This window comes from Tupaia chinensis, unplaced genomic scaffold (assembly GCF_000334495.1).
Source record: "Tupaia chinensis unplaced genomic scaffold, TupChi_1.0 Scaffold000423_1, whole genome shotgun sequence".
Classification (NCBI taxonomy): domain Eukaryota; kingdom Metazoa; phylum Chordata; class Mammalia; order Scandentia; family Tupaiidae; genus Tupaia; species Tupaia belangeri.
The window spans coordinates 7,490,739-7,507,438 of record NW_006159928.1 but is presented as its reverse complement, the minus strand read 5'-3'; the positions used below and the strand labels follow the sequence as shown (position 1 = coordinate 7,507,438).

The 16,700-nt window shown below is 41.4% G+C and overlaps 1 protein-coding gene and 1 pseudogene across 1 annotated transcript in view; one reads left to right on the top strand and one right to left on the bottom strand.

Annotated features, from left to right (window-relative positions):
• The window catches only part of LOC102503418 (uncharacterized protein C3orf20 homolog), a 103,332-nt gene that overhangs the window by 2,332 nt on the left and 84,300 nt on the right, over window positions 1-16,700 (top strand). The window contains exons 2-6 of the mRNA XM_006154887.2: window positions 1,397-1,485; window positions 1,593-1,678; window positions 5,518-6,023; window positions 9,400-9,498; window positions 13,506-13,605. Coding sequence (XP_006154949.2) covers window positions 1,429-1,485; window positions 1,593-1,678; window positions 5,518-6,023; window positions 9,400-9,498; window positions 13,506-13,605 — 848 coding nt within the window. The 5' untranslated portion in view covers window positions 1,397-1,428. The remainder of the gene's footprint in view (window positions 1-1,396; window positions 1,486-1,592; window positions 1,679-5,517; window positions 6,024-9,399; window positions 9,499-13,505; window positions 13,606-16,700) is intronic.
• LOC114008974 (uncharacterized) lies at window positions 2,220-2,260 on the bottom strand (annotated as a pseudogene).

Sequence of the window (16,700 nt, the reverse complement as noted above, 5' to 3'; positions counted from 1 at the left end):
GACATAGCCATTATGCTAACTGCTGGCCCTAAGGACCACACTCAGAGTGGCATTGCATACATACCTCTGCCATCATCAGTATCACAAGCACTGCTTTCTTTCTTTCTTTTTCTTTTTCTTCGGAGAGAATTTTGCTATAGAGTATTTGCACTCCCCTGAAAGACAGAAAGAGACAGAGAGACAGAAAGCAAGAAATCACTCCCGGGGGGGATGGCCACGCCACAATCCCTTATCTTCCATTCTCCTTTTGGGATTTTGGGCATGCACACACATGCTCTAAGCGTGAGTTTTAAGTTGCTGGATCCAGGACTTGAACCGCAGTCAACTACATGGGGGTCCAGCAACATAACCATTACGCCATCTGCTGATCCCAAGCACTGCTTCCTTCCTAACAAAACTTTGTCCCTCCTATTGCATAGTTCCAAACCAGGGGCCATTTGGCCCCTCAGGGGATGGTTAGCAATGTCGGGAGATGCTTTCTGCTGTCCTGACTAGGTGAGAAAGTATGAGACTGACATCTGGCAGGTACAGCCCAGGCTGTGGCTAAACACCCTGCCATGCACAGGGAGGCTTCACGAATTATCTGGCCCCGAACTTCAGCAGTGCCCAGGCTGAGACAGTCTGCATTGACGTGCTCTTGTTTCCATTTGCCAGCAGCATTCACTCCTTCTGCCTGTATCTAGGTCCATCAACAGCCTACGAAATGAAGATGGAGACAGAGGAAAAGAAATTGCATCCCCTCCCCATCCCTACCCCTCCAGTTTTTCACACTTCATTGAAAATGAAACTCCACATTTAAAAACCAGGCCAGCTTGGGACCACCAGATGGTGTAATAGTTACATTGCTGGATTCCCACATGGTTGACCGTGGTCGAGTTCCAGACCTGGTAGCTTGAAACTCGTGCCAGGTGTGTATGTGTGCAAAATCCTGAGAGGAGAATGGAGGAGAAGGGACGGTGGTGTGGCCATCCCCCCGTAGGATGAGTTCTTGCTTTCTGTCTCTCTGTCTCTCTGCCAAGCACATGTGCCCTGCCCTATAGCAAAAATTTCTTTAAAAAAAAAAAAAAAAAAAGCCAGGCTAGCTTTGTGGTCTAGTGGTTAAGGATGCTGGCTCCCACATGACCTACCATGCAATTCAAGCCCTAGTGGCTTAGAAAACATGCTGAGTGTGTGTGTGTGTATGCCCAAAAGTCCCAACAGGGTGGAGAAATGGGGAAGGATTATGGCATGACCATAATCCTTAGGGGTGCTTTCTCCTCTCCCTCTCGCTCCAGTAAGTGCACAAACTCTTTGACAAAAAAAAACTGCTAACAACAAAAATGAAAATAACTTCCAGACTTTAAAACCATCAAATGCTTTTGAAATATTACCTACAGACATGATAACTTGTCTTCAGACTTCCAGTTTCTCATTAGGTCTCCTAGTAGAATGGACATGACTAAAGCTACACCTTTGGAACCTGGGCCCATCTATTTCTTTGATCAGGTAATAATGCTACTCTGTCTCATCATATTATAATTTACTTTTAAAAAAAAATTCACTTTTGACCAGTATTACCTACTTTATAATCAGGAAGATTTTTTTTATTTTAGCTGAAACCCGAAAGGAAAACATGGAGAAGGAGGATGTGTACGAACCTGTTTTCCCACCTGGAGTACTATTCAAGAGCCAAGTATAGGTAAAATGTTTGCAATTACTCTTCAATCTTTGGATTACTTTCCATTTTTTTAAAATAATTTTTTGAGAGTTTTTTTTTTTTTTCTATAGGGCACATGCACTCACCAGAAAGACAGAGAGAGACAGATAGATAGAAAGCAAGAAATCACCCCCCAGGGATGGCCATGCTGCAATCCCTTCTACTTCATTTTTCTCTCAGGATTTTGGGCCTGCACACACACAGACACACACACAGACACACTCACACACACAAAAAAAACACGCACACGTGCCCAGCGTGAGTTTAAGCCACTGGGTCCAGCCCAGCTGTGGTCAACTACATGGGAGTCCAGTGACATAGCCATTATGCTAACTGCTGTTCCCTCATGATGCATTTTTGCATTGAAAAATACATCATGACTTTTCAGGTGACCCCATATTTACAGAATAGATCAAAAGATATATATTTAATTTACCAAAGTAATCTTACTTTTATCCTTTTATTTATTTATTGTTCTTGGTGGAGTTTTCTGGGAAAACAAAAACAAAAACAAAAACAAACCAGAAAACCTGCTAGACAAATTCTAAAAAAGCTGTAATACTCCTTTTATACTTTTATATTAATAGTGAGTTTTGTTGGCTATAAATAGATATTTTATAGCCTCACTTTTAGTCAATTTTGTCTTTTCATTCTTCATTTAGAGATTTTCTTCTGATTTATCTTCCATTTCGCTGATTTTCTCTTCAGCTGTATCTAATATGGGTTCAACTCATCCACTGGGTAATTAATTTTAGTTATTGTATTTTCAGCTTTCTAATTTCTATTTGGTTCTTTTTCTTTTCTTTCTTTTCTTTTCTTTTCTCTTCTTTTATTTTAAGAGATGTTTGTGTCTGTGTGTGTTTACTGGAGACACAGAGAAAGACAGAGAGAAAGTAAGAAATCACCCCCCCCTAGGGGGATGGCCATGCTGTAATTTGTTCTACTTCATTTTACTCTCAGGATTTTGGGCCTGCATACACACAGACACACAGACAGACACACACACACACACATACACACACACCCAGTGTGAGTTTCAGGCTGCCAGATCTGACTCAAATTGCAGTCAGCCATGTGGAAGTCCAGCACCTTAACCATTATGCCACCTGCTGGCCCTAAGGCCCACACTCAGAGTGGCATTGCATACATACCTCTGCCATCATCAGTATCACAAGCACTGCTTTCTTTCTTTCTTTCTTTCTCTTTTTTTTTTTTGGAGAGAATTTTGCTATAGAGTATTTGCTCTCCTCTGAGAGACAGAGAGAGACAGAGACACAGAAAGCAAGAAATCACCCCCAGGGGGGATGGCCATGCCACAATTCCTTATCTTCCATTCTCCTTTTGGGATTTTTGGCACGCACACACACACGCTCTAAGCGTGAGTTTTAAATTGCTGGATCCAGGACTTGAACCGCAGTCAACTACGTGGGGGTCCAGCAACATAACCATTACGCCATCTGCTGATCCCAAGTACTGCTTCCTTCCTAACAAAACTTTGTCCCTCGTATTGCACAGTTCCAAACCAGGGGCCATTTTGACCCACAGGGGGCAGTTAGCAATGTCGGCCCCTATTTAGTTCTTTTTCAAATATGCTGTGATGTGTGTTTGTGCATGTGTACATAAGTGCACATGTACATGTGTATGTAGTTTCCAGTTCTTTGCAAAAATTTTCAACCTATTCTTATTTTATTGGAAAACAGAGTTTTTTTTTAAAAGATTCATTTACTTACTTTATTTTATTTCTTCTTATTATTTATTTTTTAATTTGACCAGAGAGAGACAGAGAGAGAAAGTGAGAAAGTAACCCACCAGGACTGGGACTTGAACCATGGTTGGCCTTGTGAGAGTCCAGCACCTTAACCACCATGCCACCTGCTAGCTCTAGAAAGCAGACTTTAAGGTTCATATTTACCTATGGCTCTATTTTTATTAATTGCTATTTCTGCTGGTTCTCACTCATGATCTCTTTACTATGTGAACATAATTTATAAAAAATTTTTGTATGAGACATTGTATTTGAAAAATTGCCTTTAAAAATAATATAAGGCATAGGATGAAGCCAACTTCTCCTGAAGTAGATTCATATTTGTTTCTGCCAGATGCTTGGAGATAATAACACTTTGGGTCCATCTTAACTCAATTCAGAAAGTGAGATAATTTGAAGCTGTATTTCGAAGTGCTGGTCTAGGTCTATTTCTAGATAGTATTTACTCCTAGGATACAGACTTTTGGGTCCCAACCAGTAGACTCCCCTGGGAAGTACTCCAAATGTCAACATACCCTGTAGCCCTCACAAAGCTATCAAAAGCACTGACCAGCCTCTAAGCCTCTTGAATGTCTCCACTAGAATTGGCAAAGTTTTTTCTATGTTAATGGAGCTAATTTAAAATCTTCTTCTTCTTCTTCTTCTTCTTCTTCTTCTTCTTCTTCTTCTTCTTCTTCTTCTTCTTCTTCTTCTTCTTCTTCTTCTCCTTCTCCTTCTCCTCCTTCTCCGCCTTCTTCTCCTTCTTCTCCTTCTTCTTTTTTAAGAAGCTTTTGCTTAGGGCATGTGCACTCGCCAGAGAGAGAGACAGAAACAGAGACAGAGAGAAAGTGAGAACTTACCCCACAGGGGGGATAGCCATGCGGAAATACCTTCTCTAGTCTCCTCAGGATTTTGGGCATGCATACACACATGCCTAGCATGATTTTGAAGTGTACAGGACAAGGACTAGAACTGTGGTCGGCCATCTGGGAGTCTAGCACCTTAACAACTGCATCATCTTCTGGCCTTCTTCCCCAATTTTTTTTTTTTTTTAGAATTATTTTTATTTAACCTTTTATTTATTTATTATTTTATTTCATTTGACTAGAAAGGGACAGAATGAGAGAGAGAGAGAAAGGGAGAGAGAGAAAGCAAGTCACCAGGCCTGAGACTAGAACCGTAATTGGCTATGTGGGAGTCTAGTGCCCTTAACAACCACACCACCTGCCAGCCCCTTTTCCTAAATTTTTAAGAGAAATTTTCCATGCAAGCTTTCATGATTATCTGTTGTACAAATATGATATTATTTACTTGGATATACCACTATAAAGAATTAGGATTTTTTTCAGTTTTTTATTTTATGTATTTTTTCTAATATCAAAAATTATGTTGCATGGGGGAACCAGCAGTTAGCGTAATGGCTATGTCGCTGGACTCCCACGTAGTCGACCGCGGTTTGCGCCCCGGACCCGGTGGCTTAAAACTCACGCCAGGCGCATGTGCGTGCGTGCCCAAGATCCCGAGAGGAGAATGTAGGAAAAGGGATTGCAGCGTGGCCATCCCCCCGGGGGGTGATTTCTCGCTTTCTTTCTCTATGTCTCTCTCTGTCTGTCTGGCGTGTGCGTGCACTCTATAGTGAAAATCTCTCCAAAAAAAAAAAAAATTATGTTACATGGGACTAGCAGTTAGCGTAATGGCTATGTCACTGGACTCCCATGTAGCCAACCGCGGTTCGAGTCTGGGACCCAGGGGCTTAAACTCACTCTGGGCGCATGTGCATGAGTGCCCAAGATCCCAAGAGGAGAAAGGAGGAGAAGGGATTGAAGCATGGCCATCCCCCCGGAGGGAGTTTTTTCGCTTTCTGTCTCCCTGTCTCTCTGTCTCTCTGGCAAGAACACGCGCCCTGTAACAAAACCTCTCCAAAATAAAAAAAAAAAGAAAAATTATGTTACATTAAGCAAATTTTGTGCATAGATGTTACATGTCTTGTTTTATTATGTTTTAAGGTGGATTTCTAGAAGTTGAGTTATTAGATTAAAGAGTATAAAATATCTGTAAGGTTAACTTTTTTTTACAGTCATAGAAAGAAAAGAAAATCAAAAGGACTAAAGAAAATAACACTAACTACAACAGCTACATCAGAAAAAGAGGGGGCCCGCTCGCTCAGCATCTCAAAATCTCCTGATGTGTTCAAACTTTCTCCAAACATTAAATTCTCCAAAGTACATTCAAGGATAAACTTATTTGAAAAATGCAAACTCATTGCTCCTGAAATACTATATGAACTTGAGGAGACACTTCAGAAATATGCTCAATGTAACATTCCTTTCCCTGTGGGGCTTGTAAATTTCCTGAATTACAGCTGGCAAGATCTTACCGAAGGTGCTTACAATTACGTATCCAAAGACCCATTGTTGGAGGAAGGCAAAGCCTTGAAAAGAAAATCCAATTCCATGGCCCTTGCTAACTTAAAGGAGCGCAAAATCAGCAACCATCTAAGAAGAGAGTACCATGCAGAAAATCATCTGGTTAAACCAAAAAAAGATCACCATGTTCCATCACGCAGATCCATGGAAAAATTATGTAAGTCGAAATTCCTTGTTAGAGGACCAGCAGATGGCATAGTGGTTGGCTCACTGGATGCCCACATGGCCGACCATGGTTTTAGTCCCAGACCTGGTGGCTTGAAACTCATTCTGGGCATGTGTGCATGCCCAAGATCCTGAGAGGAAAATGGAGAGGGGGTTGCAGGATAGCCATCCCCCTTGGGAGTGATTTCTCGCTTTCTGTCTCTCTTTCTGTCCCTGGCGAGCACACTTGATCTATAGCAAAAAATCTCTAAAAAAAAAAAAGAAGGAAAAAAGATTACTTGTTAGAAATATCAATTACGCTCCAGGACAAATAAATTAAAAACAGCAAATAAGTGGAATATTGATGAAGGATTATATTAGTGCTATTAAATAAGTAATTAGTAAATATTAAAAAGTAATTAGTAAATTTTAATAAATAATTAGTAAATGTTGAGAGAAACATACAACACTGTATAGTATTTTTACTTAAATAAAGTATACGTTAGGCTTTTACTAGATTTCCTTGTGATATGAAGTTTCCGTCTCAGGGTACCTTTGAGATTCTCTTATAACAGCCTGCTCCAACAGAAGCATAATGCGGGACCAGCAGATGGCGAAATGACTACATTGCTGGACTCTCACATAGTTGACCACTGTGGCTTAAAACTCGCACCAGGTCAGCAGGTGGAATGGTAGTTAAGGGCACTGAGCTCCCACATGGCTGACTGCTGTTTGAGTCCCAGACCTGATGGCTTGCTTTCTCACTCCCTGCTCCCCCCTCTCTCCCTCTCTGGTGAAATTGAAACAAATGAATAAATAAGTAAAGTTAAATTTCTAAAAAATTCCTTTAAAAAAGAATATATTTAAAAAAAACAAACAAACAAACAAAAAAAACACCTCACACCATGTCCCCAGGTGTATGTGTGTGCAAACTCACGCCAGGCACATGTGCATGTGTGCCCGAATCCCAAGAGGAGAATGGAGGAGAAGGGATTGTGGCATGGCCATTCCCTCTAGGAGAGATAATTTCTTGCTTTCTGTCTCTTTGTCTCTCTGGCAAGTACACACGCCCTATAGCAAAAATCTCTTAAAAAAAAAAAGTATAATGCCAGACGTAAACATAATTAAAAATTTTTTTTTCCCCAAAAGGCATGTGTGCTCATCAGAGGGGAAGAGAGAGAGAAAGTAAGAAAGCTCCCCCCAATAGGGCCGCTGGCTGTTCCCGATATTTTTGTTTTTAAGGGGAGTTTCACTAACTTCCCAATTCTAGCCCTCAGTCTCCCAAGTCACTGGGACTACATGTATGTGCTGCCATGATAATTAATTTAATGATGATTAAATGATATAATGCAGGGGCCAGAAAGCGGCACTGGACTCCCACATGGCAGACCACTGTTCGAGACCCAGACCTAGTGGCTTGCTTTTTCACCACCTCTGTTCTAATGACTATAGCAAGTTAAATAACAATAATCATAATAAATCAAAAATATAATTAAAAAATTATATAATGCATATGAAGTGCTGAGCATAGTGCCTACAATAGTATTTGATAAATATAAGTCATGGTTATTGTAAAAATTGTTGCCTGTATAGCCTTATTTATTTAATCATTATAATTTTGTTTTATTTATTTTTTAAGAAGTTTTTGCTATACGGTGCATGTGCTCACCAGAGAGACAGAGAGAAAGAGAGATGGAAAGTGAAAAATCACTCCCCCAGGTTATTTCTCCTCCATTCTCCTCTTGGGATTTTGGGTACTCACACATACATGCCTGGCATGAGTTTTAAGCTGCCAGGTCTGGGATTCGAACTGTGGTCGACTACATGGGAGTCCAGTGACGTAAACATTATGCCATCTGCTGCCCCCATCATAATTTTCTTATATTGTTTTTTTCTTATATATTTGTTTTTAGATGTAGCCTAATTGTTATGGGAGCCTTAATTTATGCACTTACTAATTTTTATATAAAGTTTTATCCCCCCATAAATTTTGCCTTCTTTTCAAAATGTCCCCCTTTTTTTTTAAGTCTGTTTATGCCTTTCTTCCATCAGCAAGAGAGACAGAGAGAGAGAGGATCTCCATTAAAGTCTTTATGCCATGATCACCCCCAACATTGGCCAGTCCCAGATCCTGGGCGCACGTCTTCGTGTACTGAGGGAGGTCTCCAGACGTGAACACAGAGCCGACCCATGTGGGTCAGTGGAAAGCATCATGTTTTCCCATTCCAATATCATCTGTCCCAAATGTTTTTATTTCAGTTTGCTTTTAAAACAGTTTTTTGTTTGTTTGTTTGTTTGTTTGTTTGGGTTTTTTTTGCAGGGCCAGCAGATGGCATAATGGTTATGTCACTGGACTTCCACATGGTCGACTATGGTTCAAGTCCTGGACCCGGTGACTTAAAACTCACACCAGGCACTTGTGCATGAATGCCCAAAATCTGGCCATCCTCCCCGGCAGGGAGGTTCTCACTTTCTGTCTGTCTCTATCTCTGTCTCTCTCTCTCTCTGGTGAGTGCATGTGCCCTATAGCAAAAATCTCTCTAAAAAAAAAAAAAGATTTTTTGACTTCAGAATTAATTTATTCCATTCATAAATTAATAAAATTTCTTGTTTTAGATACATGTTTTAGTATGTAACTTAAAAATGAAACAGAGGCACCTGTGTCCTGGTAGTTCTTTGTTTTGTTTTGTTGTTTTTATTTTTCTCCCCAAAACAGACTTTTGATTGTTATCTGGGTGCTAAAAGAAGGAATGAAAAGAAAACACAAATCCTTTTTCAGTAGTCATTATTATAGAAGGAAAGCTCTTAGAATTTAAAGAATTACTTTATTTAATTTTATTTATTTTTAAATTTGACCAGAGAAGGACAGAGCAAGAAAGAGAGAGAGAGAGAGAGAGAGGGAAAATGAGAAAGCAAGTCGCCAGGTCTGGAACTCAAACTGCAGTCGGCCACGTGGAAGTCCATTGCCTTTAACCACCATGTTACCTGCCAGCCTCTATTTATTATGATTTTTAATTTGCTATAGTGTGCATCCACTCACTAGAGAGAGAGAGAGAAAGTGAGAAGACAAACTACCAGGTCAAATGGCAGGCAGCCATGTGGGAGCCCAGCACCTTAACCACCACACCACCTGCTGGCCCCTGAAATTGTCTTTTTAATAAATCAAGAAATTAAGCAGAAGAGTTTTCGGTTTAAAGGCTGATTCATTTCCAGAGCAAATGACAAAAATATCTCGTAAGTTATTGTTGGTGTTTATGAAAGCCTTCACTAATCCCCTGGAATGAATATGTAATTCTGACAACTTGATTTTCTGTGGACAATTGTCTAACAAAATGCTCTTTTCCTTCTGTTCCCCTTTCCCCTCATGTTCCTTTTTTTTTTCCCACTAGCTCTTGTCAGCCAAAACCAGTATTCTCAGATGTCCCAGGAGAGTGATTCACCTGTTGTCATCCACTTCTCTCTGACCTCCAAGATCTGTTTAGAAAATGGTAAGATCCCTTTACCCAGGGCTGGTAAGCAGCATGGCGGTTAAGGCACTGGACTCCCACACGGCTGACTGCAGTTAGAGTCCCAGACCTGGCAGCTTGCTTTCTCACTTTCCCTTTCTCTTTCTCTGTTTCTCTCTGGTCAAATTAAATAATACTAATAACAATGAAATAAATTAAAATAATTCTTTAAAAAAATCCCTTTACCACCTAGTCAGGGTCAGCTCTGAGAACCAGTGTGGCCGTCCCTTCAATTCCCTGAATTTGCAACATTTCTCCTAGTCATTCACTTATTGCAACCTTAATCAGACTTCCTCAAGTTTGCAGACTCCAAGTCAAACTTTTCAAAGACATCTCCTCTGACCCAGCCCTTCTTGATTTCTGCACCCTACACCCTGGGCATTGCTGCTTCATGGGACTTGGAAGGGGTGATCATCTTTGAGGACAATGATATTCATGTTCCTGGAAGAGGAGCCAGGGCCCCTTCCATTACAACAAACTATCCTGGACTGAGAACCCAAACGTCTATATTAAAAGGCAGAAATGTGTTCTTGAATTAAATGTGATAAAAGAGACACCTCTGAGAAGATTTTGATTGCATAAATCTAGAAAAAATACAGTCTATCCCTGAATGAGGTTAGAAAGGGGATTAGCTATGGGCCAAAGGCCAAAGGGACCTGCCAACCTCAGAACGCAGATGTCAGAGCTGACTGCTGTGTGGCTCAAGGAATGAGTAGGGGTAGGGCTGACGGCTGCAGGGCTCCTGGGCTTGCTTTTCATGCCCTTTCCATCACAGCTCTAACAATCTTAAGAACTGTTGAAAGAAGTCCAACAGGTGGCCTGGTAGATAAGGTGCTAGACTCCCATATGGCCAACTGTGGTTTGAGTCCTGGACCTGGTGGCTTGCTTTCTCACTTTCCCCCTCTCTCTTTCTGTCTCTCTCTGGTCAAATAAAGTAATAATAATAATAAAATAAGGAATTCTTTTTTTTTTTTTAAGGAAAAAAGTGTTGAAAGGTTCTTGCTTTTAGAGAATGTATTTTAGTATTGACATTCCTTTCACATCTCCCCAATCCTGAATTCGATGTAATGAGGAACAGAATTTAGGACTGATACTATTTCACTGGGTCGGGCAAGATACTGAGGAAATAGAACTAGATACAAACGCTAAGAAAAAGCCTGGTACATATGGTAAAACAGCAAGTAGGAGTGAAGTAAATCATAAAGTATCCAGAGGATCCGGCATGAAAATATTCAGGAGTTCTAACAGGCGGTCCAGTGACAGTCTCTCAGCAGGCAATCAAGTGCCAAGCAGGTCAGCCCACTAGGCAGTCTGTGAGCAAGAAGCAAGGCCTTGGCCATTGAAGGGCAGGAGTTAATCCAGGATTGGGAGACAGGATATGACTGGGACGTTAGCCAATGCCAAGGAAACCACAATGGAACTCGTGCATCTCTCAGTCTGATGGTACTCATGATCCATCAGAGATGGGCATGAATGTGATCATGAGTATTAGGCAGGACTCTTGGTAATAAGTGACAGGAACTCAACTCACACTAGCTTAAGCAGAAAAATCACTATTTGTTCATGTCCTAGTAGGTGGCTTACAAGATTAAAGGAAGAAGTACCAGAACACAATCCAGGGCAGGAAGTGGCACTCAGCATTGCAGGGACTCTTCTTTGACTGTCTCTCTATTACTGCATTTGCAGTCAGCCTCTCTCCACCTTCTGAAAATCGTGGTCCCTGCTGCCCCTAGATTCATGTGCTCCCTGTTTAGAATTAAAATAATTCTTTTCTTTCTTTCTTTCTTTTTTTGGAGAGGTTTTCGCTATAGGGCGCGTGCGCTCACCAGAAAGATAGAGAGAGACAGAGAGATAGAAAGCGAGAAATCATCCCCCAGGGGGGATGACCACACCGCAGTCCCTTCCCCTCCATCCTCCTCTTGGGATCTGGGGCACGCACGCACACATGCCCAGCGTAAGTTTAAGCCGCCGGGACGGGACTTGAACCGCGGTTGACTACATGGGAGCCCAGCGACATAGCCTTTACGCTAACTGTTGGTCCCAATAGTTCTTTTCTTCATGGCAAATGTCAATCCCAGGTAATGACTTGGGTTAACTCTCCCTGAGTCAAATGCACACTAATGGTCCAATCATGGCTGCCTTGAAGATGGGCAGGCCTGGTCCACTGGTTCATGGGTGGCTGCGAAGTGTAGCTGTTTCTCAACTTGTGTTACATGGGATGCGGGGGATGGAGAGGGATGGTACTCCAAAAGGAGGGAAGTCAAGCTGTTCCGTAGTTTCAGAAGAGAAGATAAAGCCTGTTTATCATCTAGAGCTAAGATGAGAAATGGAGGTAAAGAGAAAAAATGGAAAGGACCCACAATATCCTGATCCCAAGAAGTTCTACCTGGTGGCGTGGCTACAGTGGAAAGCTCATGGCAAAGGCAAAAGAGCTAGAGTCTGTCTCCATTTTGTACACTCATTTTTTTTTTTTTTTAGAATTATTTTATTTAACTTTATTTATTTACTTATTTTAATTTGACCAGAGAGGGACAGAGTGAGAGAGAGAGAGCAAGAGAGGGAAATTGAGAAAGCAAGTGGCCAGGTCCAGGACTCAAACCATGGTGGGCCATGTGGGAGTCCAGCGCCCCAACTACCAAGCTGGCCCCACCTATTCTAATTCCCTATGCATAGGGGGAAAATTCTGGAAAGGAAATGCACTAAAAGGTTTATAGTGTTTGTGAGGAGGAGTCCATCTTCTTCTCTCTATCTATATTTCTTCGTGTTTTTCTACATGTAATTTACTCATTTATTGAATGTACTAGAGTTGTAAAGACAACATTTTAAAATAACAGGCTTTCCTCTTCTCCGAGATTCCTAAAAGTTTCCTGTGTTTCTTCTCATATGTTTACTACAACCGTGGAATTGTTACTAGAAGACTGTGAGAGCTGAGAGAAGGCATCATCTTTGAGAGGCTCTCGTTCAAGTCTCTCATTTTACAGAAGAGAAAATGGGCCCAGAGATGTTGAATATCCAAGTTGGCTAGCGTAACAGTCAGGAAAAAAAAAAAATTTGAGTCTATCGACTGCTGATAAAATGTCTTCTCTGGGGCCAGCAGATAGTATAGTGGATAAGGCTAAACTAGATCCCACATGGCCAACTCCTCAGTTTGAATCCTGGACTTCGCAGCTTGAAAAACACACTGGGAGGGGTGAGCAGGTGGCATGCTGGTTGGGACACTGGACTCCCACAATGGCCAACGTGGTTGGAGTCCCAAACCTGGCAATTTTCTTTCTCACCTTCTCTATCTCTGTCTCTCTCTCTCTCTTTAGTGAGCACACAAGCTCTGTAGCAAATTAAAAAAAAAAAAATTTAAAGTAATGATAAATTAAGAAAAAATATTTCTCTAAAAAAAAAAAGGAGGAAAGAAAAGAAAAACACTTTGGGAGTGTGTACGCGTGCCTAAAAATCCCAAGAAAAGATTAGAGGGGACCATGGTGTGACCATTCCCTTTGGGGGTGATTTCTCTCTCTCTCTCTCTCTCTCTCTCTCTCTCTCTCTCTCTGTGTGTGTGTGTGTGTGTGTGTGTCTTGTGTACCCTATGGCAAAAAATCTAAAAAAAGAAAAAAGAAAGTTATTTCTAGAAAATGGGGATCTGTCTATAGGCTGGAGGATGCTGAAGAATAGAATGTTTAAACCCACATGGTATTCAGAGATTCTTGGAAGGCCTCAAATGCTTAAGATGCCATCACAGGGATTTAATTACTTTGGACTAAAGCTTTGATCCTATTTCAGTGCAAATCCCCTTGAAGAGAGGTAATTCTTAAACTGATAATTATGTGTACTTTAATACAAATGGATTTTGGTTCCTTTTCCAAGTAGGCTTTGCTAGACTGATAGCTGGGCAGGACTTATCTAGTAAGTACTGACTTAGGGTCAGTTTTGAAATATCCCTTTTGTGTTCAATATGCATGTCTTTTTTTTTTTTTTTGCATGTCTTCTTTTTTAAGGTTGGATCTTTCCACAGCCTTTCTCAAAACTGGAAATTCCGAATTGGAAGACAGTCCTCGGTATTGCTGTGAAGAGACTACAAATAGCCAGACTTCAAATGTAAGGGGCCCTTTGCTATCTTTCTATTAGCTGCTTGTATGAGGCAGGTGATAGGGTGGACAAGGCGAGATGCAGAGCCTACGGTGGCCTGGACATCCACCCTGTCACCCTGCCTGCTATAATATGTCTGTAATGTGTCAATATGTACACACACACACACACACACACACACAAATTCTTCTCCTAGTCACTCATGGGAAATTCACTGTGTGGTACATGGTCTTAGTCAATCAGCCTTCTCAGGTGACTGGAAAGATTGGATGTGAAAATGGTAGGAAGGTAGAAGAGAAGAGAAGAGAAGTCAGAGAAAGAAAGGTCAGATGGGAAAGAAAAGTCAGCTGTGAGCAAAGCACTGTTCCAAGGAAAATAAAACTAGTCCCTGTGTTCAAGGAACTTGTCATTCATGGGGTGGGTATTCAAGAAGTTCATGGAAAATGTATAAAATAACTATTAAAGAATGGAAAATGATGAAAAAAAAAACCACCTCTGTATAGATTTTAAAACATTTTTGCAGCAAAATGAACTCAGGCTTTTTTTCATGGAAAAAGGTTAGTTTTTCCATAAACTCCCATGTGGAATAGGAAACTAAACTTCTTGGCAAAGTTAACAATCAACAGAGGACAAATCAAACTATGAGAAGGTGTTAACAATAATATAAACTATTGATAAAATATTTAGTGCCAGAAAGTTGATTTGATGGTCCATAATCAACTATAGGTCTCACCAACCCCCATAAGAGAGGTCTCACCAACCCCCATAAGAGAGGGCCGGCTGGTGGCGTGATGGTTAAAGCATCCAAATCTCACATGGCTGACTGAGAAATTCAGGTCCCAGACCTGGCAGCTTGAGAAACACACTGTGTGTGTGTGTGTGCGTGTGTGCATGTGTGCGTGCGTGTGTGTGTGTGTGTGCATGTGTGTGTGCCCCAAATCCTGAGAGGAGAATGGAGGAGAAGAGATTATGGCATGGCTATACCCTCTGGCGGGTGCTTTCTCCCTTTCCCTCTTCCTTTCTCTCTGTCTCTCTCTAACCAGTACATGTGCCCTATAGCAAATTTTTAAAAAGGAAAGAAAAAAGAAGAAAACCCACAAGAGAGGTATAATTATCATATCCATTTTTTTGAAAGCCTATTTATTTCTTTCTACCAGAGGGAGTATAAGAGGCACCCACAACAGGATCTTTGCACTGTGATCAACCAGCCTCAGCCATCTGGGATCATGGACACATGTGCATGCTTGGTGTAGACAGGAAGACCTTGGGTCACGAACCCAGCACCTTCCCATATGGCCTCAACATTGCAGAGTGCTGAGTGACCACTGTGCCACAGCAGCTGGTCTCATGCCCATAGTATTGGAGCTAATATACCATAAAGTATGGCAATGTGTTCATAGCTAGAAAAAGGCAGAGCCAAGGGTAAAAACCAGCTCCATCTGCCTCCAAACCCCACTCATTTTCCACTTTGACTTGTATCTACTTCAGTTCCTCACTTGGCCTCCAGTGTGAAAATAACCACTTGTTTGGAGGTGGGGATGGTGTATTTCTATTATTTTATTTTATTTTTATTTTTAATCTTTTATTTGTTTTAGAGAGGTTTTTGCTATAGGGTGCATTCCACTCACCAGAAAAATAGAGAGTGACAGAGAGACAGAAAGCGAGAAATCACCCCTCAGGGGGATGGCCATGCCACAATCCCTTCTCCTCCATTCTCTTCTTGGGATCTTGGGCATGTATGCACAAGCGCCTGGCATGAGTTTAAGCCACCGGGTCCAGGACTCAAACTGTGGTCAACTACATGGGAGTCCAGAGACATAGCCATTATGCCAACTGTTGGTCCCTTGTTTTATTTTATTTAAAAAAAAATTTTAGAGAGATTTTTACTCTAGGACCTGTGCGCTTGCCAGAGACAAAGAGACAGGAAGTGAGAAATCACCCCTGGGGGAATGGCTACACCATAATCCCTTCTCCTCCATTCTCTTCTCAGGATTTTGAGCACACATACACATGCACCCAATGTGAGTTTTAAGCTGTCAGGTCTGGGACTTGAACCGTGGTGGACCATGTGGAAGTCCAGCAACATAACTATTATGCCATCTACTGGTCTTGGTGTATTTTAAATGTAGTATGTGCTTAGTATTTAAATTTCTAAAAATTTAGATAAGAAAGAAATCAAAATCACATAATCATTTTACTAAGAGAATACTATTTTAACATTTTGGCATGTTTCCATCCAACCTTTTTTCTTTTTTTTTTTTTTTTTGAGAGGTTTTTGCTATAGGGCGCGTGCGCTCGCCAGACAGACAGAGAGAGACAGAGAGACAGAAAGCAGGAAATCACCCCCAGGGGGGATGGCCACTCCGCAATCCCTTCTCCTCCATTCTCCTCTCAGGATCTTGGGCACACACACACACGCGTCCGGCGTGAGTTTAAGCCACCAGGTCCAGGACGTGAACCATGGTCGACTACGTGGGAGTCCAGCGACATAGCCATTACGCTAACTGCTGGTCCCACATCCAACCTTTTTTCTAATAAACACACATACACCTCTAATCCTCTGTATATATATACACACACTATATAGGTAGTGTGTGTGTATGTGTGTGTGTGTGTGTGTGTGTGTGCGTGTGTGAATGGAAATAACTAATTCTGCAGAAATAATAATGTGGTTTATTGCTAAACACAAACTTGAGTGACCTGACCCGGAAAAAAGACGACCGTGTTTCTCAGGGTGTTGAGATACGGTGGTTGGTTTTATATAGTTCTGACAGCAGAACTGTTGATCAGCATCAGGAGTCTGTTACTTTGGCCTGGCCCCAAAAATGGGCCATCTGGAAAAGAAGGCTTGTAGGTTATAGGTGAGTTTGAAATTCTTAGATTAGTAATTGGTTAAAGAAAAAGACAAGCCTCTGTTCCTGAAAGAAATTAGCAAAATAATGTGCTTTACTTTAAGAGATAAGAAGACTTATACATCATAAAAAACTCTATGTCCGGGGCCAGCAGGTGGCTTGGTGGTTGGGCTGCTGGACTTACACATGACCGACCATGGTTTGAGTTCCAGACCTGGTGACTTCTTTCTCCCTCTCCCTCTGTCTCTCTGG